This window comes from Cricetulus griseus, chromosome 2, assembly GCF_003668045.3.
Source record: "Cricetulus griseus strain 17A/GY chromosome 2, alternate assembly CriGri-PICRH-1.0, whole genome shotgun sequence".
NCBI lineage: Eukaryota > Metazoa > Chordata > Mammalia > Rodentia > Cricetidae > Cricetulus > Cricetulus griseus.
The window spans coordinates 34,692,375-34,715,653 of NC_048595.1; the positions used below are offsets into that span (position 1 = coordinate 34,692,375).

Genomic DNA, 23,279 nt, shown 5'->3' on the forward strand with positions numbered 1-23,279 from the left:
CTACAGAGCGAGTTCTAGGACAGCCAGAGCTCTCTAGAGACCCTATCTCAACCTACTTAGCCCAAACAAAACAAGACAAAACAAGAATGAAGGTCAGGCATGGTGGTGCATAGCTGTAACCCCAGCATTTGGCAAGTGGAAGGGAATCATAAATTTAAGGGATGGGCCATATGAAACCTTGAAAACAACTACCACTTCCTCATATGGGCACTGTCTCACTTGCTATGCCTAGGATAGCATCGAAAACTCCTTTACAAAGTTTTGGGGTCTGGCCTTGTTTACCTCATCTCTTTCTCATGTGGTACAGCCCCTTTCACATGTTCTTCTTTGTCTAGAGACCAACTTTTTATTCAGAATGCTTCTCATTCCTTGGGACTCAGGCCTGCTCACTTCCCTATGGGCTGGCCTACGTCTATTTAAGGACTTTTTCTGCATGTTCCCACAATACCTAGATGGGTCCCCTTATCATGACTGCTTCTGCTACCTCCTGCCAGATAACATGCCACTTAAGGGGTTATTTCCACAGAGGCCCCTCAAGGAGATGGATAGAGTTGAAGGCAGGACTGGGAAAGGAAGCAGGGAAGGCATAAGTCCATGATCACACGTGAACTCCATGGCCTCACATCTACCATCCAAAGCTTCTACATGCCAAGGCTCTGAGTATAGGTCACAGTCCTTGTTTCCAGTTTCTAACGTGATAGAGGTGTCTGCCTCTTCCCTGCCTCTGTTCCTTCCTAGCATCTTGGTTTTTCCAAGACTATGTCAGGAGACTATCTGGAAGGAACTCATCAGCAGAGTGGGAGAGGTGGTGCTGGGGGTCCCCAGTCCTAGGCAATGATGCCCCGGAGAACAGCTTAGTTGTGCCTAGGGACACTGGGGAGAGGGGCTGGCCTCCTTAAGCCCAGTCCCACCTGGTAAATATTTTATCCTCAAGCTGCTCAGCTAATCCTTATTAATTTCAATACGCTGCCTTGCCTGGCTCAGCTCCCAATGCATTATTTATCTCCTTTGTTTGTTTGTCGCTAACAGGTGGGCCCCAGTGGAGACGCTGACTGGGGACAAGCCCACTCCATCACAGTATGGCTGTGAATTAATCATGAGGACTAATGGGAATCACCTCAGCTTCAGGCACTTCCCTAGCCACCTCTGCTTGTGCTGGCACCCAGGGGTGGGCCAGGGCCATCTCAACTCCATTTAACTCAATTCAAAACAGCACATTTTATTTATTATCCGTACACCCTTGTCACACGCTGTGCTATGCTTTGGGGATACAAGATGAAAAAACACAAGTTCTTGCCCTCAGGGAACTTATGGTCTAGTGGGAGAGAGGCATCCAGCAACTTCTGAGCCTGTGATTCTTAATTATAATGGTGATTAAATGCTGTAAAGAGGGAATGCAGGGTGCTGTGGAAAAATACATGGTGGAGAAGGGGATCTGGTCAAGTCTAGGAGTTAAGGAAGGTTTCCTCCGAGGAAGTAAATCCAAACTGAGCTCTGAAGGATGGCCAAAAGTCAATTAGACCAAGGGGGTGGGATGTAGAGCTGAGGGATAGAAAAATCACTGAGATGAAGCAGACAGGTGTAGGTGAGGGCCTGGAGTGTGGAGGTAAGAAAGGCCAGCAGGTTCACAAGTTAAGAGTCTAAGATAGCCTCTTCAGCCAGCAGAGCTTAGTGGAGTCCCTTCCATCCACAACATCAGCCTGTATCCTGCTGGGTCACCAGAGTAATCCCAAACAGGGTGTTCACTACCAACACCCTGCTATTAACACACATTCACAACACTTGGGCTGATGTCGACTGCTTGATTCCTGACTTCGTGCTTGTGGCCTCTTACAGCTGTCTGTGGTATGAGGTCCACTCCTCCCAAGGCTCTGATGTCTGCTGGCTGCTGCTTGTGCATCCTGGAAGCCGTAAAGACCACTAAACTTCATTTGCATACACATCACGGATTCTTGGCCTGGACCCTGTGCAGTGGCTTACGTGTACCTACCTACCCGTCAGCTCCTTGACAGCTGGGAGTCCCCAGTGAGGGACTGAATGGAATCCTTTAACCCTGGGAAGGTCCCAGGCACAGATTAGAACATTGGAGACTCAGCCAAAGTGCTTACCTTACCTCCCAGAGAGAACTACTCTTGTCTCTGAGGCTCAGCTTGGTGTGGACCCAGAACACAGGCAAATGTTTTCTAAATGAACTGAACAAAGTGAAAGCCCAGACATCTCCTGCAAGGACCTTTCTCCAGTCACTTCCCTCAGAAACCTTCATAGAAATCTAACTAGGTAAGGGGCTAACACACTTCATGGATTCTTAGTCTCAGTAAGTCAGAGAGCAGGGTGTCATTATCAACCCCAAGGAGGAACAAACAGAAGTTCTGAAGTCAAGAATGACTTGCCCAGGATCACTCAACCTGGAAAAAACAAGCCTCAAACAGAATGGGTTTGGCTTCTTCAACCCTGGACATACACTGTCTCTGTGGGCATTTCCCTAGGGGATCTCTCTTGATGATCAAGGGCCCTAGCTCCCGTGAACAATGCTAAAAGCCTCTGGCTTATGAAGCAAACACAGCACTGTGAATGCATGGGCCTCACTGTGCACATGCTCAGGGTTTGTAATTCTATTCAAAGTGGCCACTTGGAAAATCCATATGTCTCCAGGCTCCCCGTACATCATGGTGTCAAGTCCCGGAGCAGAGGCATCCATCAGCAGCTCCAAATGCCATGCATGGTCTGTGTACCCACACTCCCGATCCCACCCTGGAGCTCCTTGGATCTCACTGCTCTGGCTTACACTGCTTGGATCTGTTTGGGAGTTCATATTAGCCCTAGCCTGGTAGCTTGGCCAGCCTCCTTTGCCACCTTCAGACCCTGCCCATGGCTACCTTCACCCAGCTGCAAACTCCTTTGCTCTGCTCTGCCTATCTCTGCTCTCTCAGAGCTAGGCAGCCAGCTTGGAGGCAGCTTCGATAACTTGCTAACGTGCTGCCCATGCTGTTCTTAAAAATTTATGACTGTGCAACATGAAAAATCCGGCTGAGGAACCGTCATTAGCAGAGCTGCCTCCCTCCCCCACCAGAGCTGCCCTCGTAAATTGAGATTTATGGCTGTGGCAGGCATGGGGGGAGGCAGATGCAGTGTTAAGGATGTTGTGGGGAAGATGGGGAGAGAGACCAATGAGGCAGCAGTGGGGCCTGGGGCTCCCCCCTGTGGCAGCTCCAGCATACCATAGGCCAAAGCAGGTCTGGCCAGAGGTGTCAGCACAACATGGGTGCCGGATTCTGCTTGGCAGTGGACTGGAAGGGGAGGGGCTCAAGCCAATACTGGCTTTCTTGGGTGTACAAGACCAGATCTTGAGGTTCTAGGCGCTAAGCACAGGATCCTTAGCAGGATTAGGGAGGTCAATCTAGTGATGATTCTTGCTAGGGTCACAAGACCGGGTCACCCTGAGTCAGCTTCCCCAACAAGTACCCAGGTTTGGCTGGGTCTGTGTAGCCCACCAGAGCAGTGGTTCTGATCCTTCCCAACACTGCGACCCTTTAATACAGTTCTTCATGTTGTGGTGACCCCCCCCACCATAAAATACTGCAGTTTTGCTACTGTTATGAAGCATAATGTAAATATCTGATATGTGAGATATCTGATGTGGGGGCTGGAGAGATGGCTCAGAGGTTAAGAGCTCTGCTCTTCCAGAGGTCCTGAGTTCAATTCCCAGCAACCACATGGTGGCTCACAACCATCTATAAGGAGCTTTGGTGCCCTCTTCTGGCCTGTAGGCATACTGTATACATAATAAATGGGGGGGGGATACCTGCTATGGGGTCATTCAACCCCCAAAGGGGTTACAACCCACAGGTCGAGAAGCACTGCGATTGAGAACTGAAGGGAGGCAAACAGAAGGTTATGAGAGACCTTTCCTCTGTCCCACTCTCTACAAGTGAGACTGAAGGCATGTATGTGCACAGCCTCCTCATATAGGACAGACTGGCTGAAAAGAGGTGATCCCATTGTACCCACCCCCCAACTCTAGGCCCTCTGCTGGCTCGCCTCTGCTTACTCCCCTGCTCACTTAGCCCTGTCAGCCAGACCATTATGAAATTGGGGTTTCATTTACAGACTAATTAAACATTACAGCTTGTTCACAATTACAACGCGGGGATGAGGGAGTAACTAATTACGGAAGAAATGAGCTAACATTTATCTCTGCTCCCACCCTCCCTTTCTCCACTGGCCCCCACAATCTGGCTTCCTCTCTGTGGTCAGTACCAGCTCTGTTTATTTCCTAGGAGTGAGGAACTGGAAAAGCCTGGTTACACCCCCCCCCCAATCACATCCAACTGCTGTTCCCAATTATCCTGGGGATGGGACTTGGCTCCTAGGGCTCTGTGCAAGAGACCCTATGGGTATGACTAAAGCATGGAGCCTTGTGATGGCATGTGAGGCTATGACAACTGGGGTAGAGAAGCCTCTGCTTTTGGGTTGACAGGATGATAGTATTATGAGACTCTATGTCTATATCTTACCCATGAGGGTTTTGGAGTAACTGTTTAGATGTGTGTGACCACGAATGTACACAAGTGAGCCATATTCTCACCCCAGCCCCAGGACAGAACAGAAATAACTAGGTGGCTATAGTGGTGATGGGCAAAAGCCGGCACAGGACGTGTTCTTAACAGCCTAGAGCCCATTTCTCACTGGGTAGCCCCATTCACTTCCCTAACTCCTAACTGGGAGAGAGGTGGGGCTTCTCTACTCTGGGGTTCCATTGGCCTAGGCTTGGCCTCTGGCCACATGCTCTCTCTAAGGTCCAAGGAGCCTCCTGGGGGCTTAGAGTGCCCCCTGTGGACAGGAGTCCTGGGGCCCTGCTGGCCTGACACAGGGTTTAATATAGTAACAGTGAGTGTAAGCGTTTCCATCCTTCCTGCCTTTGGGCAGAAGAAGAAAGGAAAGAGGAGGGAGAGGAGGGAGTGGAGGGAGCCGGCTGAAGGGAGGCTTTGAGGCCTCAGAACTCACATCAAACAGCCGGATCTGGGCCTAATTGTCTGACCCCTGCCCCCGCCTTCAATCAGCTCTGCAGCTCCTGCCCGCCCCTTGCCTAACTAGCAGCCATGTTCTCCTCATTAGGACAAGTTCCCCTTGCACACATGTCCTCGGACATGTCCCTAGCACTCCCAGCTCCCAACCCTGCCTGGTGGGAGGGTACAGCAGGGATCCAATTTTGGAAGGGCCTCTGTAACAGCCATACCCTAGCTGGCCCAAGACGCATCAGCCCCTGTCCTTGGGCAACAGGGCCTAGTAACACACGTTATGACAGACTCCTGGGCTGGCTCGGTTGCTGAGTATATTCTATCCTCTGTGTGTCCTTCTTGAACTAGTCCCACTATCTCACACACACAGTCCCCATGGGCTTTTTTATCCCCTTAGCCTGGAATGGGGAGACCAGGTTGGTAGGGGGTCAGAGACTAGGTCTGAGTCTATGTGCACAGACTGGGATCTGAAGAACTCATCTGCCCACTGCCCGTGACAGTTAGTTCAGTGAATCCAGTTGTGGCAGTATATTGGGTGTTGAAGAGAGGTGGTGCTCAATTCCTATAGGTGAGCTCTGGGTTTAAATTCTAGCGTTCTTATTAGGCAGCCTGAGGGGAGCGACAACCTTTTTGAGACTCGGTTTTCTCCAAATATCCCTGCAGCAGGGTGAAAGCTGTCTTGAGGGTACCCAGATAATGCCAAGGCGAGAAGCACCTAGGTTGTAGCCTAAAAGTGGGGACAGGGATGTCACACAGCAGTCCCAAGGTGAGGGGCAGGGCCTCAGCTTAAGGAATGCCTTATGGTCCTGGGGTCAGATGAGGCAAGTCATGAGGAATGGGGTTGTTACCTGAGTACTAAGGGCTAGAGGGAGGCTGTGTTAGATGCTCTTAAGATTAATTCTCAGGGTGCAGGACCTATTCAGGACTTGGAGAGGGGCTTGTCTGCTCTGGGCCCTGACATTGTCTCTCACCTTAAACCAGTGGTAATGACTTGCAAATATTGATGAAAAAAACGCAAACTACAGAGATTGTGTTTTTCAGGGAGTGAAGGTGGGGAGAGGGGATAAGGAGGAAAATAAACTGCAATGAAGTCCAGTTATCTCCCATCTGTAGCTGTTCCTAATCCCCTAGCCCAAAGGAATCCAATGCAGCCCCTTATCTACCCTGTCAATCACTCAATCACCGCCCAGTGCTTGGTGGGCACACACTCACACACACATGCTCTCACAAACACAGGCACTCCACTGACTCTTGCTCCAACATTCCCGCCCACCCCCAGCCCATTACTCTTCTGAGTAGGAGCAGCAAGCACGCACAGGTCCTGCCAGATGGATGCAATTTGCATAATATCAGCGGTGAAGGCTGCAAGATCACCAGGGGTCAGGGCGCTGACATCCCCACACAGTCTATCTGCAAGTGCTAATTTGGCCAGCATTGATCTGTCTTTCTGATTTCTTTGTCATTTACGTCTGCGATGGTCTGACAGGAGATACAGAGAGAGACAAGGGGAGGCCAAGCCAGCCTGGGGCTAAGAAGGTAGGGAACAAAGATTGTACTTTCACTGCATCACCCACATGGAACACATATGTGCACAGACTAGAACCTTCCTCCCCCCATCAACTCACCCATCTATCTATCCATTTTTCTATTTGGGACTGTCAATGAAGACTACAGCCTGAACCAGTGGCAAAAACCAGTTCCAACACACACACACATCCCTAGGGGCCCCAAGGGGGTCTTGTTCAAGTAGGAAGTTGCCAGTAAATAGCCCTCGCTCCCAGGGACCATTCAGTAGTAAGCATAGACCCTGTTGGCACCTGGTTTATAATGATCCCTATGGCCACCTACTTTCTGGATCTTTACTTTCTCAAGGCACATCAGAAAGGAGATGGGCAGGGGAAAGCAATGGGGAAAGACACTCTAGTTCTGTTTTACTCTGAACACGAAGCTGGTCCCCCCAGCAGTGATGGTGGTAGCAGTGAGATGTGTATGTGTATGAGGACAGATGAGAAAAGGGACATCAAAATCTACAGTGGCCTAATACCAATATTTCATGACCCTTAGGTCATCTGGAGCCTAGATACTGGGCTTTTACTGATTATAGAGTCCTCGAGCTCAGTCAGAAAGCTGTGTGCATGTTTGGCCCACATATTACCTGCAGACTCCTGGGCCACAGCCCTTACATTTCCCGTCTTGAGAGGGGCTCAGGACAGAGGAAAGAACACTGCTGGGGCAGAGATCAGGGTGGAAAGGGAGGCAAAGGCTGTAGCTCTTGGAAGCAGGAATCCTCTGTAGAGAGGGGAACATGGTCACTGCTAAGCCATGCAGAGGGATCTGAGCATTCTAGGGGTGCAACACCCCTCCCCCACCTTAGCCTCTCCCACTTTCCCTTCCTATGGTAGAGCTGGGTGATCAGAAGGAACTCCCTGCTGGGCAAGAGGAGGGGCTGGTGTCCCTGTGTGCTAATCCTGGGCCTGAGGTCTTCAGAGAGACCTGGGAAACTTCAAGGAGGGGAAGCCAAAGCTGTACTGCAGCTGAGCTCATTAGCCAGCACACCCCTCCCCACGAGGAGGAGGGTGGGAGGCCCAGTGAGCTTGGCGGCAGAGAAAAGGCTGTCACTGTCCTTTCTTCCTTTTGGTACAAGCGTCTCCCTGAGCCTACGATTCTCCTGCAGTGACACCTCTCACGGGCACTAATGAGATCCATGCCACAGAGCTAATGCATTCTGACTGGACTCTTGATAGACACCCCACTCATGTGGGGGAGACCACAGGCTAGTACTTCCCCCCACAGAGGAGCACCCCCCCATACCACCTGCCAGCTCAGCTCTTGCCAAACTGCTGGGCAGCAAGCTCCTGAGAGTCCATTTGGTCTCTGGCCATGCCACCTGTACCATGAGCCTCAGCAGGGCCCTCCCTGGTCTCAGAGCAGAGGGGCTAAGATCACAGGGCAGGACCACCCAGCTGGGTATCAGGGACTGTTGCAGTTATTCTCCTGGCCAGCTGCAACCAGCAGTCTGCTGCGGGTTGGCACAATCTCAGGTTTGACTGGTACTTGCTGTGTAGATTTCAGAAAGAAAAGGGAAGGAACCCAGGCTCTGCTGCCGAGAGCCCAGTATGGAGGGCTCAGGCTTTGTGTGCATGTGTTGCTACAGATTGAACCCAGGGCCTTGCTCATGGTAGGCAAGTGCTCTACCACTGAGCTGCATCCCTAGCCTAAAGGACCCAGCCTACAACAATGGTAGCAGGATAATCTTCTGTATACTCCTAATGTGAGGGCCTGGAGATGGGTGGGATTCCCTGGACCAAGAGGTAGAGAGCAAACTGCAATCAGAGCAAGAAGTTTCAAGGACCAGAGGTCAGCAGGTGCAGTGCCCTGGCTTGGGGGCAAAGTAGTTTCAACAGGACTGATGGACAGCAGCGCCTGCCTTTCTTTCTTCGGCTGTTGCTGCCCAAGCTCTGTAAAGGTCAATATGGATCACAGGAAACTAGGCAAAGTGAACATGCAGGCTGGGCTGAGGAGATAGTTCAGGGGCTGAGGTGCTTTCTCTCAAGCATGAGGATCTGCATTTGATTCCCAGAACCCAGGTTTTGTTTTGTTTTGTTTTTTAAGTTAAAGCAATAACAAAGTTCAACACTAAAAAGCACAGCATTGGCAGGGCACAGGGACTGAGAAGTTCAGTTGTGCCCTTGGGTATTTACATAATCCTGGCTCCTTATTTTTCTGTTTCTTCATCTCTAAGAAGGGAAAGTGATGCCTACCTTCATATAATTGATATGAAAATTAAATTAGTTTATGTAAAACAATAGGAACACTTTGCTGACTCGATGATGAAATGTGCTCCAGCCTCTCTGGCCCTCCCTTGGCCACTCCCAAAACTGTCATCTCCAGGCCCCAATGCCAAGCTCAAACTTCTACCTGAAATTTCTGTGGGTACCAGGAACCATGCCATCTATACCTATTCACTTGTAGCCCTGCTACAATTCTTGACACACAGTAGATGCAAGGTAAGCAGTTAATGGCTAAAAGAAAGTTTCATCTGGTTCCTTGTCCCCGTTCTCATGCTGCCCTGGCTCTCAATGACCTTTTTGTGCCTTTCTTTTGGCACCCCTGCCCTGCAGACTCTCCATCAGTCCTCCCCACACAAACCAGCAAAGCATTCTCAAAGCTCAAATCAGACAAAGTCCCTCCCCTCACATACCCCAAGATACACAACTTGACAGGCCTTCCTCCCGCCCACCCTTATCCATAGCCTATCTCCCTGTCCTCTTCTGTCACCCCACCCTTCCAGCAAGCATGCCTCCTTGTACTCTGAGCACCTCCACATCATCAATGTCATATTTCCATGGCACTGTGGAAGAACCAATCAGAGCCTGGAGATGGCTAAGTGGTGGGATCTGCACAATTCTTGTCCAGCATCACCCAGTGCTGCCTCCCCCCACCCAACAATATACATACCATTCCCTACTCCAGCCTGGCAGCTCCTCACACAGTTAATTAGCACCATGTCACTGAGGACCAGCCTGAGTGGCCAGTGACAGGAGCTGACCCCTGACCCCAGGGCTGGGAAGCAGTCCACATCAAACTCTTACAGCTCGACCCTTTTAGCACGCACAGTAACTCGGGGCACCGCCAGCTGAAGCTCATTAAAGCTGTCTCTTTGGTGCGAGGGCCATTAACCTCACTGCTCAAAACCCACGCCTCCCCTCCCTGTCTCTCCCAGCCCAATTAATGCCCTCTATCCTCCCTCCCTTCCAAGCACCCTCACCCACACCTCAGAGCTAGCCAGGAGCTGGCAGAGCTGCCCTCTTCATTCAGACTACAGAGTCCAAGTGCCAAGAAAGGCCAGTGCCCTGGCAGCCTCTGACATTGGCAAAGCCATGGAGAAGGAGCTCCCTGGGCATCTACCTTGAGATGGGCCTTACAAAGGCCTTTCCCTGGGCTGTTCACTGGCCCCTCCCACTGCCCCAGGAGGCTGGCAGCACTGCCCCTCAGCTGAGGTCTCAGGGATCTGCCCAGTAAAGCTAGAACTATTTCTGGCTTCATTGTTACTCAGAGTCGTGAGCTGCACTGTGGGCCAGAGAGAAAAATGTTCTTTAAAGGAGAGGCCACCTCAGGAGTCCTAACCCAGGAGAACAGACAGGGAGGGATCACTGAGCCTCAAGAGGCAACAAAGAGTGGTGAGGGGGGTTGTTCTCCTCACAGATATACCCTGTCCACATAGACAGAAGCTGTGGAGGATGCCTTACCATAGTCCTGTTGTTCCAACCAACCAACCACCACCAGACTCCATTCCTGCTAGCCCTCCTTCCTTGAATGAATGCAAGCCTTCTCAATGGTTCTATTTTCTTAGCCTCTCCGTTTTCCATAACTTTTCCACTGATTCATTTACTCACCAGCTTTTCAGCTATCCATCTGCAAGACTTTACTGAGCAACTACTAAGAGCTAGCTAGCTCTGTGCAACACAAACTGCTGTATTAAATCTGAATCAGAGCTCTGATCACATCACTCTTTCATCTTCTAATATCCTCTCTAAACCTTATTTTCGGGGAGGGAAGAATAACCTTTTAACTAAGCACTCAAGGCTCTGCTTCTATCGTTTACTAAACTACTTGCAGATGCCTAAACGTGTCTTCTGAATACACGTTCAGGTCTTCATGCTTTCTTTATATACTCATTTTCCCCGCCTAAATACTACCCCTTTGTTTTTCTACCTAGAAAATGTATTTATCCTTCAAGGATCCCGACTCAGGTGCTTTTACCTAATAAATTTCCTGCTGAACTCTCAAGATTTATCACAAGAAAGAACAGCAGTTACAGCAGGGTACCCCAAAACACCAGGCTTCCTTCTCCCCCTGGTCCCTAGGACTGATAAAGAGCACCTCAGGGATCACTACAATGTAGATGAAGTAGAAGCTAACTTGACAACTAAGAATAGGGGCAATCCAGATGTTTCTACCACAACAGTTGTACACCTGGTAGACAAGTACACATCTCAGGTTCTGTCCCTTCTCAGTATGCTCAGCACCCACTGGGCACTGACAAGATGTGGAATGGGTAAAGGGGACTAATTTGTAGCAAGTGGCTGGGGCCTTCTACCATTCTGATGTCTCTAGCCCCTACCAATGACACCTTGTCAAAAGCAATCAAGTTCTAATAAGGTCATAATGCCACCCAGGTCCACCCTGGCCCCATGCCCTAGGACAACACTCGCCACCTGTGCTCCTTGGAAGCATTTACACATACACACAATAAGAGACACAGAAAGAGACCTTCTTCTGACGGATACACACACAGGCTGGTGGTTGTTCCATAATTAGACACATGATCTCAAATAAACATGGATGTCTTATTAGGGAGACACCCTCTTCTAACAGACATGTGCAAAGATGAAGACCTTATACTCAGACAGACATAAAGGCAAGATGTCATACACAGACACATATTCATACCAATGTATCAGAAGCTCATAGAGCTGCCAACTATGTGGAATTGCAGCCACTACAGTTTCTCCCAAGCAGGAATCCCCGAGTGTTACCCCACCTGTTACCCCAAGTGGCCCCTCCTAACCCAGGCACTGCTCAGTGGAGGCTGCTGCTCCTGCAGGGGAGTCAATACCCTGTGGACGAAGCCATCGGTCAGAAGGACCTAGACTAATTAAAAGCTGGTGAGGTTTAAATAATTCATCTCCTTAACTCCCATTGATCGTCCAGTTTAGTGGCCACAGACTTGAAACAATATTAAACAGCCTCCTCTAACAGGGGGGGTGGGTAAGCTGACATATGCCCATTTCCCTGAAGACACTGCCCACTGGGGGCGCAGGCAATGGGGATAAGGGGACGGTGCTTTGAATCTACTGCTACCTGTGACTCACCCAAAGCCTATATTCCAGTCTCCTCTTCAAAGGTCTTGAGACGTCCCTTCCAATTGTCCCAATCCATAATCTCCTCAATCTGCCCTTCCTACCCACCTCCCTCCAGCCCATGGTGAGAACCTTCCATAGGGTTGAAGTACTAAATGAGACATGGAAGTCCTCTGATTGTCAGAGGACTGAGGCATGCAGGCAGGGGGCTGACAGAGCTGCCAGGGGGGATTTGTGAAGGGACTGACCAATGCCGCTGTGGGGCCGGCCTATGTGCTGCAGGCTGAGACCCTTGTTCATGTCTAGGAGTCCATTCTTGGGCCAGCAGCCCATGGCGAAGCTGTAAGCCTGGAAGACAGGAGGCAAGAGTTGTTAACAGAGGCCCTGGCCACTGAGCAAACCCCACTCACCAAGTCTCCCCCTGTACCCACTTCTTCCCCTCAGGTATTTGTAATAACAACCTCAGTAGAGTCCCTCACCATGTTCCTTCCCTTTCACCAAGGCTCCCCCACCACAAAAAGCCCTTCCTTCTCCAAAGTTTTTCTTCTCCTGGGCTTTCCCCTGCAGCCCCTGCCATCCTTCCTGGGGGGCTCTTCTCTAGAAGTCTGGGTTGCTTAGGTCGCCCCCCCCCCATCAGAGCATTCCTGTCAGCATGCACCCCTCCACAGACTCCCATCCGAGAACACCACAGCTGTGCTGGGCTCCCTCTCTTGGTATTACTGGTCACAAAGACTGTTCTCAGCTAGGATCCGGGAGATTCGTGTTTCCAAATTTCGTTCTACCGGCAGGAAAAATGAATCAGGAACTGGCCAGTAACATGCCTGTGGTCAAGTTGCTTTTGATTCTGCACAGGCAAGGCTGTGAAAGGCTGTGAGTGGTGTGTGAGAGCTCAATGAAAGGGGAGTAAGGTCACCAGGTCAACTCAAGCATCAGTGAGGGAAGTACATGGGTGTGTGTGTGTGTGTGTGTGTGTGTGTGTATGTGTGTGTGTGTTCTGTTGAAGGTCAAGTGCTCACTTATGCATATTCAAAGCGGCCACCCATTGATCTGTACTTAATTGTTTTCCTGGGGCTGGGGAAGGAAGTGCTGGGGGCATCGATCTGCTCAGGTCCCCAGCAGCTTCACTGCTCCCTTCTTCCTCGATCACACCATCTGGCCTCCAGCAACTTCCATCTGGGGGGAACACATGGCAGGAGACAGGATCTGCCTCCCTTCACTGGAGACAGGACCAGCAGCATCTTCCCTCACTGGCATGACAGGCCTAATGTCACAGATGAGGAAACTGAGGCCCAGAAGAAAGTGACTTTGAGCTACGAGGGTTAGACCTCTACAATGTGGCTGAGAGAGATTTCTTCCTTCTTAGCTTGCCAAAATAGTTCTGGGCTTCTGCCAGTGGGCCTGAAATCAAATTAAACATTTAACTATCCTTAACCCTCCACTTCTGAAGTCACTAAATACCAAGCTGACCTTCTTCTAATGGCAGGAAGGTGACAGCATGTGGGGCAGTGGCAATGGGGATGAAACTTGGGTGAGTTGGGTCGGGTGACAGAACCAAAATGCCCGCTACCCAGGCTTAGATAAGCATTGCAGTGCCCACCTACTTCTGGGCGCAGCAGCTCCCACACAGAGGAAAAGACCCAGCACAGGGCCAGAAACAAGATGTGCATGGGGCGGGAGGGGGGCGGGGCACAGGACGGTGTCGGACAGTATCTGTGCCAGGGCCCAGGGGCTAGGTAGGCAGAGGGCCAGTTTCTCTCCTTTCCAGCTTCAGGAACCTGGCCCATGGACACTAGAAGACTAGGAGCCAATGCAATTTAAAGCACAGTACTTTCCAAAACCATTTTCCTTGACCAGAGGGACCAGCCAAAGCTCAACTCCAGCCAATCTTGCTCTGTCTTCTCCCAAGTCACAGCAATAGCCACAAATCGGAGGCCGAGTGTGGGACACGAGGATGGGTTTGGGAGAGAGCATGCTGGCAGAGCCAGGATATGGGCAACAAGGGGATGCATGCAGCAAGAGGATACAGACAGAGAAGAGAGATAGTCAGTAGGTGGGCACAGCTGGGGGAACTGCTGAGCATGGCCAGCTGAGGCTGGAGTGCAGTGGGCCAGAGAGCAGTGGCGGCTGCCTTTCAAGTACTTGAAAATCACTTACAAAGGCCGGATTAAACGATCAGAAATTCCATTTAATAGGACAAATAAAGAAATAACAATCTACTCTATCAGCCTGGAGAAGGAGAGCTGGATGGGTTTTTCCCCCCCTTGAAAAAGGAAAAAGGGAAGGAAGGGGGGAAAAAGAAGGATAATGTGTGTTTACTCAAGCAAAGAAAAAAATATTTAAGTGATGTCGGGGAGAAGATTGCAGTAACTAGTGAAGAATAACATCGTCTACTTTGCTGTCAAATCACACCCGAATTTCAGTAATAGATTCTCGGCTGACACTCAATTCAATTCGAAGGTGATCCTGCTTTATCCCAGCCCATCAAATATTAAACACTTGCATTAGCAGGTGCTGCCGCTTCCCGGCTTAAAGCGGCGGGCGGCAGGGCTGTGGCAGCCCCTCCACTCTGCTTGTGGCTCAGGGACAGGGCATCTTAACGTTATCTGCACGTCATCCCGAGTCTTATCGCAGCTAAGCGGGAAGACCACTTCAGATAACATTATATGCTTGCCCCATACGTCACCATGATTAGATTATTACTGTAATTATGACTCCCCAAGATCTTCTCAGGCCAGGATGTGTAGAAGGGGGATGGAGGGCCAGGCTGAACCAAGGAAAGCTGGAGCCCCAGGCCAGAGAGAAGTACCAGGCAAGGTGCAGCCTGGTCCCGCCTGACGGATGCCTTTCAGGAAGGGCAGTGTAGCTTGTCAGAGCAAGGGTGAGATGAATTGGCATCTCCACTGTGGCAATGGTGTCATGCTACACAGTTTCATAGTTCTAGATAAGGCAAGATAACCAATTGCTGCTGAGACATGGCCTCATCCAGCACTTCCTCAGGGGGTATGGGCCAGGAGGAGGGGTGGCATGTGCACATGGGTCTGCCAAGCTCCTAATAAGAGGGATTTAATTTTTACAAATGCTGCTTCCAGCGGGGCCTTCACATACCAGCCAAAGTCCAAAATGATATTAAAAACGGTTAATTAAAACTGCTCTCCTTCAGCCTGGGATTCCTCCTGCTGCCCCCGCTGAGAACACTGGCATATCTCCCCCAGAGCTTAACCTTCTGACATGGCCACCAGTTTCACAGCAGCAGTGTAGGCACAGCACCACAAATGCCCCCCCCCCAAAGCCCCAACTCTGTCGTTTTGGAACCTATCAGGCACAGCTAGCAGTCACAGTCACAGAGACACAAGATGCTCATAAAGCAAACAACTTGTGTTCCCATCGCCGAATGCTCTGGACCTCACATCTGCTACCCTCTGCACCTGGACCCATATCTTGGGTCCTTTTGAAGCTTCCCATCTGGGACAACATACATCAGGGAGTGGCTGACTATGTAGGTCCTCACATGCTTCAGCCCCTCTCCTCAGTGACTGCCCATCCTGCCATCCCCCTAAAGAGCCTGCATCTGTAAACAATCTTAGCAGAGCTCCTCCAAGAGTCCTGCCCAGGACAAGGTATACAAGTTATGCTGCAAGGACTCTGGTTGGAAAGTCAAGGCTGCCACCTGGCAATCAGCCAGAGCAGGAGGCTGAGCCCTGTGTGAGGCTGGAGGAGGCTAGGAAAGTCTCCTGTGGGAGTGTTCCTAGAAGGCCTGAGCACAGCCAATAGGGAGCACTGTGTGAGGCTGGAGGAGGCTAGGAAAGTCTCCTGTGGGAGTGTTCCTAGAAGGCCTGAGCACAGCCAATAGGGAGCACTTCAGTCCATGCAGAAGATGCAGCCAAGACAGGGGAATGGCAGGAGTGGGGAGAGGCTTCCTCTTCTTGTTCCCTTCCTTCAGCCCCTGGGAAAGGAGGGGGGCCCAGAAGCTTCCTAATCTTGACCAGTGTGGGACAGGAATCTGTTTTAAGAGCTCTCTTCAAGCCTTTGTACAAGAGCTGTTTACCAGTGGTCACACTTCCCCATGGCACCACCTCTCAGTCATCAAGGCCCACATAGCCAGCTATGCAGTTAGCAACTAACTCTTGGAGTTCCCAGCCAGAGGGTGGAGCCTGTGGAAGGATGACTACTAAGGAGAGGAAGATGACTTCTAAGTTCTGTCCATGACAGGTACTCAAATGCTGAGCCAGGAGGACAGGTGGAGCTGGATTGAAAGATGCTGTACCCACTGAACCAACCCACCCTACCCTGTCAGGCAGGCACGCACACTTCCCTTCCCCTGGGCCGCTGTAATTTCCATGCACAGGGAAGCAGGTGCCGAGCTGCTCCCGGCTGGCTTTCCCCTCTTGTGGCTCTGCCCGCCTTGGCTGCTGCCCCATTAGCTTAGTGGCCAGCCATCTGCGACGGGCCTGCTGCACAGCCCTGCTGTAGGCGCGGCGGGTGGCCCCCTGTGTAACAGGGAGCTTTGCCATTAGCGCCTTTAATATTCTGACACCTCAGCACAGCCTGCTATTACATGCAAACGCTGATCGCCCTGTGAAATTACATTGCTGGGCCCGCGAAATGGAATCGTGTATAATCAGCCTCCTCCATGCACTGTCAGTCCCATCACAAACACGGCGCCCGGCGGCTTACGGGGGCTTAGCAGCTGCGACAAGTGTATTGGGTTTAATAGATGAAGTAGCCCTCAACGGCAGCAGCACCAGATCCTTCAAAGAGGAGAGAAGAGGCATCAACAGCTGCTCTGGTGTCCCTGCCTACCCATACACTACCTGACAGTGGGTGGACAGGGCAGGAAGGAGGTTGAGTAAAAGTCTAGAACCTAGCTCAGACTGCAGACAAAAGTAGACTACTCAGTAACTTCCAGAACACCATGTACCAACATATTGGTTCTCTGCTGACAAGGAGAGGAGCAGGCCTTTGACACACACTTCTGCATGACTTGTCACTCTGCAGACCCAAGACTGGTGAGCCCTTCCCCAAGACTAGAGACCAAATCCAGCCTACCAGAGAAGAAGGTGAAGATGTGGTTCTTCAATATGAGAGTTGCACTACCTAAATGATCAACATGTCTTCTTCATATGAGGCATAAAAGACTAAAACCTAAGCCACTAACTAAAAGGGGAAACACGCATGCTAGTCGGGTATTCTACCATTCTGATACATTGCTGGCCTTAGCAGCACTCTGCCAATGAGCTGAGTATCCAGGTCACAAGTAAACACAGTTTGGGTATGTGCCACGTGTATTTGGGGATATCCAGCAGCCTGTGCCTTGCAGAAAGGCAATGCATTCAGAGCTTAAACCTGCATGGAACTCCCAGGTCTGCAAGTTAGCACTATAACCTTGAGTGACTTATTAAATTTTTCTGAACCTTAGTTATCTCTACTACAGAAGAGATAACATTTTCTCTGTGTGTACCTGTGGCCACCCAGGCATACTCACTTTCATCACCACCTCCAGATATTTGGGGTGTCATTACCCTAAATGTGCACCACCTTTAAGAGTACTACTCTCATCTTTTACAGGTTCAGCCTAACACCAATTGTGGAAAATTATGTTTTCCAAAGACAGTCATATTATCTCCTATCCTATCATCACAAGTCTCCTCTTCCCTGGAAAACAGGATGGGTTTTCTTGTGAATCCTTAAAAACTACACTTTTTTCTCAAAGCTCCCATTTATTCCATATCTCTTCATCTAGAGCCCAACTTCTCAAAACTGTCTCCCCTCACCTCCCTATATCTCTCCACCACTCCCAAACTCCCTACAATTGCTTTCCACTGCTGTTATGTCACTTAGCTCCTGCTAAGGTCAACAATCCTCACCCTGCTGTCCTTGTCTGTGGATAGCTGCAGGTTCCTTACTGTCTTCAGCACCCTGTACCCTACTCCATCTTTGGAACCGCTGCTCCCCCCCCCCCACTTTCTTTGACATTCAGCTCTCTCAGTTTCCCTAGCTCTGCCATGGTCCTCTCACACTCCTGCAGAGTCCTCAGTAACTGGCCATCTAATATATGACATTCTGTTCTCCTTTCCTAGCTTTTCCTAGTTGCTATCACACTCCTGTGGTGATTTCCTCAACTCCTTTGTCTTCAACCTGTCTACATTTGTATTTCTTGTTGCTACCTAAATGCCAAATGCTTATTACTTACTTAGCCTTTCCATGTGGACTTCACACATGTACTTGATTCTCACTATGTTTAGAACACAGTTCAACATTTATCTAAGCTGCTCCTTCTCCTGGGTTCTTAGAACCCAGTGTAGGCCACCACTATCACCAAACTGGTCTGCGAAGCCGGAAATGTAGCGTCAGCCTGGATCCCAGTATCTTCTTAACTGCCACCAAGTCCTATGACTATTGTTTCATGTGTGAAAACAACTCCTGCCTCCCTTCTCCTTTCCTGAACTCTTCAGCTATGGGAAGCACCATTCTATTCACTGGGCCCAGCAGAAGCTTGGCCAGCATGCCTACCTACAGCAATAGGATAGGCCACCATCACAGCAAAGAGAAGGTTGTACCAAAGGTCTACGTTCCACAGCATTTGGCACTGGAGGTTCAAGGATGGAAAGACAGATGCCAGCTCAGTTTGATACCATTAGGGTCCTGAGTACTTTCAAGTGGAGTAACTTGCTGAGTCAGAGGTTTATAGGATGGATGGGAACAAGTTAAGAAGCTCCTGAGCTATGTGGCCTGGGCCTCTGCAGAGGAGGCCAGCCTGTCCAGAGCTGTCTGTGCACTGTCATTGTCTACCGCAAATGGGTCAGTAGGAGCCACCTGCCTGGAGTGAGAGCTACATTGTGAGTTTTCTTTGTTTTCATTACAATTTCCTCTCTCACTGCTTCTTTTTAGCCAGCCCTTTCCTCCCTGGGGTGCTGGGGATTGAATGAAACACCACCCCCGGCTCCAATAAGTGTATTTCAATTACATCTGTCACTGTATAACGATATAATGATATATCATGTGATATTAAATCCATGGTAATCATATCAGGGATTTTTTTAATCGTGCACTAATCACATTATTACATCTCTATAATTAACAACAGGAGGTATGGAAATCCAGTTAAGGCAGTAGGCTCAATGTAGTTCCCCCCACCCCCATCTTAGTTACCTCCAGATTAGGGCCAGATTAGGAGATGGGGACTGCAGGACATTAACAAGCTGAGCCAGTCTTCACCTCCCAGTGCCACTGCCATGGGCAGAACCTTCCGGAGCTGACAGATATAATCCAGACTGAGATCAGGATGTCCAGTTTGTAGCTACTCAGGAAAGAAGGCCACACAGAGAGGCACAGCACAGGACTCAGCTGAGCCTTCTAGACCTCCTACCTGAACCTTCAGCATCAAGCCATCACCATGGGGAGGGGTGGGACCTTTTCTTCAAACTAGCAAGGCCCTCTAAGGTGCTTGGAAGTACTAGGGCAAGTCTCTGTCTCTGCCCCCTCCGATCCCCCTTGCTCCTGCTGCACACAGTCCCCTCTGACCTGGCCTCTGAGAGCTCTAATATCACGGGGGTCCAGCAACTGTGAGTCTTTGCCTCTTGGTCTCATCAGCCCTGATGACAACAGAACAAACACAACTCACCCTGGGGCCATTCCTTTTCAGCTCTCTCTTTCTCTGAAGACTTGCCCTTCATATTACATGACAAGTGGGTTTTTTGATACCACTAGATTGTTCTCATATCCCCTAAACAGTGTAAGTTCTTATTCTTCCCCACCCAAGCCTAGATGGAGAGAGGAAGGGCTGGGGACTGAGCTTGAACTATGTCAAATGACCAACCCTGCCTTTCCCACCCCCTTTCCTAATACTGATCTGTTAGGGCTAATCCCCTCAGGGGTGTCAGAACCAGTCTGCAAAGCAGAATTCTGTGTTTCAAGTCCAAAGCTTTGAACCTGGCATGTAACTAGTCCTCAGTGAGGGGCAGGCATTTTGCTAAGTTTGACTCTCAGAAGTTGGACAAGCCTGAAGATAAAAGAGAAAAATCATGTCCTTTTTCCTAATAAAAAGGAGACACTAATAGCAGTCAGCACTTAGGCAAAGCACTTTAAGTTTCTAAAGTGCTTTCCAAATTAAAATATAATCCTTTATTGAGCTTGTGCCACCACCATCTGCCCACCCTTCACACACAGCACACACACCTTCACTTTCTTCCTCCACAGGAAAACAGAGAAGGGCTACAAAACATTCATCCCATATCCTCCTCCCTCTCTTCTGGACTGCTCACGTAGTGTTTTGATTGTTTGTTTGGTTTTAGCAAATACTCTGTGCTAAGCTCTGAACTGGAGATAAGTCCAGTGGACCAATTCAGTGTCGTCAGAGAGCCACAAGGCAAAGAAAAGATATTTAAACACACTTGCAAAACAACACAGTGATGGCCAACATCCTCCAAGAACTTTGGTGAAGAAATGAAATGTAGAGAGACATCACAGAGAAGGAACCAGATGGCCTTCACTAGGATATACTAGGCGGGGTACCACACAGGTAAAGAGCTCGTTTGCTCTAATGTGAGACAAGAAAGTCCTAAGCGGCTGATTACAGACACAACTGGGATTGGGTAAGATTGCTCAGGAAGAAGGGAAGCCTGTGGAGTCAGATGAGGCCTCCAGAGCTGGGGCCCAAAGAACCTCCTCTCTGAAACATATCTACCATCCTAGCTACCATATCTCCCTTGTCAAATCAGTCTGTCCTCTACCCAGGTGTAATAGAATGGAAGGATCTAGGCTTCACAAACATACTGACCCACTGTCAACATCTTTTGAGAGTCTAAACCTGACAAGTTATATGCATGCATACAGCAATAAAAGAGAGCTCCAATTTCAGAGAGATTCAAGTCTACAGGACAAATAAGATACTAACTATAAAGCAACACAAGTGATCATTAATTTGAAGGTATAGTAAGAACTCCAAGCTGTTGTGATGGATGAGGGCAGGAACAGCATGCCCCACACAGATTGCAGACTAAATAGTAGGAGACGTGTAAGGGAACACTGAGCCAAAGACCCTGGGAAGAGGCTAGCAACCAAGTAGCAGAAAATCCAAGGGGACTCTTATGGTTACAAAGCTAAAAAACACTGAGCTGAGGATGTAGCTCAGTTGGTAGAGAACTAGACTAGCATGTATGAAACCCTGGGTTCAAACTCCAGCACTGCCTAAGTAGGGCACAGTGATACACAAATGTATCTCAGCACGCAGAAAGATCAGAAGTTCAAGAGCATCCTCTGTTACACACTCAATGAGACCTTGTGTACGTGTGTGTTGGGGGGGGGGGCAGGACATGCATGGAGATGAATCACTGGGTAAGGGTGCCTGCTGCCAAGCCTGATGACATGAATCTGATCCCCAGGACCCATAGATGGAAAGAGAAAGAAAATTCCCAAAAGCTATCCTCTATCTCCACAAGTGCACCACAACATGTACCCACTCCACCAAATTTTTTCTAAAGATAAAAGACTGAAAGTATGTAAACAAAGCCAGAAGAGAGGAGAGAAGAGACAATCTCTTGTAACTCTAGCCACTCAGGATGCTCAATGCAGAAGGCTGGAGTCTGAGGCCAGTCTAGGCAAGACAGCAAGACTAGCTCAAAAATAAAAACTAAGAACAAGCAAGAGGGCACAGAGTGGTTTGGAGAGGTAGCTCAGCCACTGACAAATGTCTAGCATGCACAAAGTCCTGGGATGGATCCTTAGCACTGTTTCTAAAACAAAAACAAAACCCCCAACTGGACATGAATAGAAAAATCACTTCAGGAAATGGTAGTTCCAGTCTCAGGGCCTTAGTGCCCCTCCTCTCCCCCCCAATGAAGGACTTAATTTCCGATTCCTTCAGTAATTACTAATTACCTCACTTCCTAATCTCTTTTGTCCCACTCATCCCAGTCCATTCTAGAATACCTAACCAAATCCTCCCAACAGCACTTTTGCTTAGCACATACCATACACAGTTTGGTACTCTGACTTGGTTGGTCTACAGTCTATCTTGTCACTCCTTGATCTCTGACTGCTATTTTAGAAGCAGGACGTAAGCTCTACCTACAGGCCCCAGAGACAGGCAGGCAGGTACTGTTCCAGTCTGAAGTCTAGGTCCCTTCCCTCTGCCCAGTCTGAGAACTCCACAGGCCTCCACTTGAAAAGGGTGCTAAAAGCAATGATGTCTCCAAGTGCGATGGGAGATATTTGTGTCTGCTTTACCCTTGGCTTTTTGCTCCGGTTCAGGTAGGAGCGGGGTGGGCTGGCTGGCAGATCTGAGAGCGTGGCACGCCCCAGCGGGCAGGGCACACAGCGCAGAGGAAGGCGCAAGTCAGTCTGGAGTGCTCCCCATTTATCAAGCTCACGCAGGCCGCCAGCCGAGCGAGTCTTTCTATCATTACACCTCTCAAAATCCGATTCATACCACTAATCCTGCCTTCATTCTCCCAGATTAATAACATCTCTTTCAACCTTCACAGTGTGATAAATAGACAAAGAGAGAACAAAAGGAGAGACAGAAGAGAGAGAAAGAGCTGGAGCAAGTCCCCATAATAGAGAGAGCTGAGAAAGAGGAGAGGGAAAAAAGGAGAGAGAGCGTGAGCAGGCAGCAGCTAGAGACTGCAGCTACCTCAGAGAGCCGCTCTGAGGAAAGCTGGCGGCTGCGCCCCGCTATGCTCTGCTCTATCCCCAAAGAGAAAGAAAGGCTCGTTAACAGCTCCTTCCTGCCTGCACTTTTGTTCAAATTCTTTCCTTCCCTTCCAATCCTGCTTTAGGTCAAATTCTAGTGAAAATGAGTCTCCTGGCTTCCTGGTCTCCTCCTTGCCTCCTGATGAGGCCTAGAGAACCAGCCTGGCCCTTCCAGAGGCTGAGTCTGGGTGTATGATGGGCCAGGCAAGGGGAGAGCAAGTATGTCCCAAGTTTCACCAAGGATGTTTCCCTTAGTCTGAACCTGATAGCTCTTCCCTACTATCTTGGCAATAAAGAGAAAGGGTCAAGAGCAAGGGAGGCCTAGGGTCTAATTCTTTTTTTTTTTTTTTAAGATTTATTTATTTATTATTTATTTATTTATTTATTTATTTATTTATTTATTTATTATGTGTACAGTGTTCAGCACCAAATCTCATTACAAATGATTGTGAGCCACCATGTGGTTACTGGGAATTGAACTCAGGACCTTTGGAAGAGCAGGAATGCTCTTAACTGCTGAGCCATCTCTCCAGCCCTAGGGTCTAATTCTTAAGGCACTGCCCTACACATCTTGTCACCTTAAGGCTCCAGGTGGCCCAAATACAGCGCCCCTAGGCCCCAGCAGCCCAGCCAGATGGTGGATGTAGATGGCCCTCAGGCTTGCTAAAGTACAAGTATGGCCACACCTCCAAATTATGGAGAAGTGTGT

General features: G+C 49.6%; 1 protein-coding gene across 6 annotated transcripts in view; it reads right to left on the reverse strand.

Moving 5' to 3' along the window:
- The window catches only part of Eri3 (ERI1 exoribonuclease family member 3), a 130,218-nt gene that overhangs the window by 15,407 nt on the left and 91,532 nt on the right, over positions 1 to 23,279 (reverse strand). For 5 of the 6 annotated variants that reach the window (XM_035439681.1, XM_027402617.1, XM_035439680.1 and 2 more), the window contains one exon: positions 12,130 to 12,229. The exons of the other annotated variant lie outside the window; for it this stretch is intronic. In XM_035439681.1, the coding sequence (XP_035295572.1) occupies positions 12,130 to 12,229 (100 nt within the window). The remainder of the gene's footprint in view (positions 1 to 12,129; positions 12,230 to 23,279) is intronic. 6 annotated transcript variants of the gene reach the window in all.